General features: G+C 38.9%; 1 protein-coding gene across 1 annotated transcript in view; it reads left to right on the top strand.

The window, feature by feature from the left end:
- Positions 1 to 1,220, top strand: part of VPS53 (vacuolar protein sorting 53 homolog (S. cerevisiae)) — a 166,343-nt gene that overhangs the window by 17,600 nt on the left and 147,523 nt on the right. Inside the window, exon 3 of the mRNA XM_011956193.1 lies at positions 950 to 999. Coding sequence (XP_011811583.1) covers positions 950 to 999 — 50 coding nt within the window. The remainder of the gene's footprint in view (positions 1 to 949; positions 1,000 to 1,220) is intronic.

The following is a 1,220-nucleotide window of genomic DNA, read 5'->3' as shown; positions in this document are numbered from 1 at the left end:
CTCAAACTCCTGACCTCAGGTGATCCGCCCACCTTGGCCTCCCAAAGTGCTGGGATTACAAGCATGAGCCACTGTACCTGGCCCAAGAAGCAAAATTTGAAATCCCTTCTTTTCATATTGTAATATGTAGTTGATAGATTATAGCTACTAATTCTGCAACGAATAGATTACAACTACTCCTATTTATCCTTCCAGAATTTTTTCTAATGAATCTATATACTAAAAAATGAATTTGTGTATTTATTGAAGTATAACATAACACAGAGGAGTACACAAATCTTAAGGGTACGACTTGATGAATTTTCACAAAATAAACATAGCCATGTCACCGCCATCCAGATCAAGAAATAAACCATTTAAAAAAACTTCAGAAGGCCTTTCCTTGCCTCTTCACTGTCACTACCTTCCCCCAGAGATAACCACAGTCCTCGCTTCTAACACAGGAGAATTGTGTTAGTGAAATCGTATCCTATGTCCTCTTGTGTCTGGCTTTTTTTGTGCCCCGTTCCATTAGTAATCTTTATCCGTGGTGGTGTGTGTTCATTCATTTTTGTTGCTGTATTTTGTTACATGAATTTGTCACAATCACATATACCACGGGTCAGCAAACTTTTCTATAAAGGTCCAGGTAGTGAATATTCTGGGCTTTGTGGCTCTACAGTGTTTTTCACAACTGCCTAACGCCACTGTCGCTCAAGAGCAGCTGGAGGCAGGACGCAAGTGAGTGGGCGCGGCTGTGTTCCAATAAAACTTTATTGACAAAAAACGGGCTGGGCTAGATTTGCCAGTACCTTCCAACTACTGCTTTACTTTTTAAAAGCAAAGCTCATACCACGTGATTAAAGTTTTTGAGCTTTCGTAAGTAGCTGTTAGAGCACATCATTTCCCTGGGAAAGAGGAATTCCAGGAAGTGGACTAACAGCTGGGCACTCTTTCTTCTTTATTGTAGTCTCTGGCGAACATAGACGAAGTCGTGAACAAAATTAGGCTGAAAATAAGGTAAGTAACATTGTGTGATTGTTCATCATTAATGAAAAGTATGTTGTTAATTTAGTTAATCACATTCTGGATCACATTTTTCTGTGAGAGCACTGGAATCTCAAGTTTGCCATCGATGGTAATATAGTTCCTTTTTTTATTTTCATTTATTTATTTATTTATTTATTTTTGAGATGGATTTTCGCTCATTGCTCAGGCTGGAGTGCAGTGGTGCGATCTTG

Source organism: Colobus angolensis, unplaced genomic scaffold (assembly GCF_000951035.1).
Source record: "Colobus angolensis palliatus isolate OR3802 unplaced genomic scaffold, Cang.pa_1.0 Scaffold110, whole genome shotgun sequence".
NCBI lineage: Eukaryota > Metazoa > Chordata > Mammalia > Primates > Cercopithecidae > Colobus > Colobus angolensis.
Note: the sequence above shows the minus strand (reverse complement) of the source record. Positions and strands in the feature narration are given on the sequence as shown.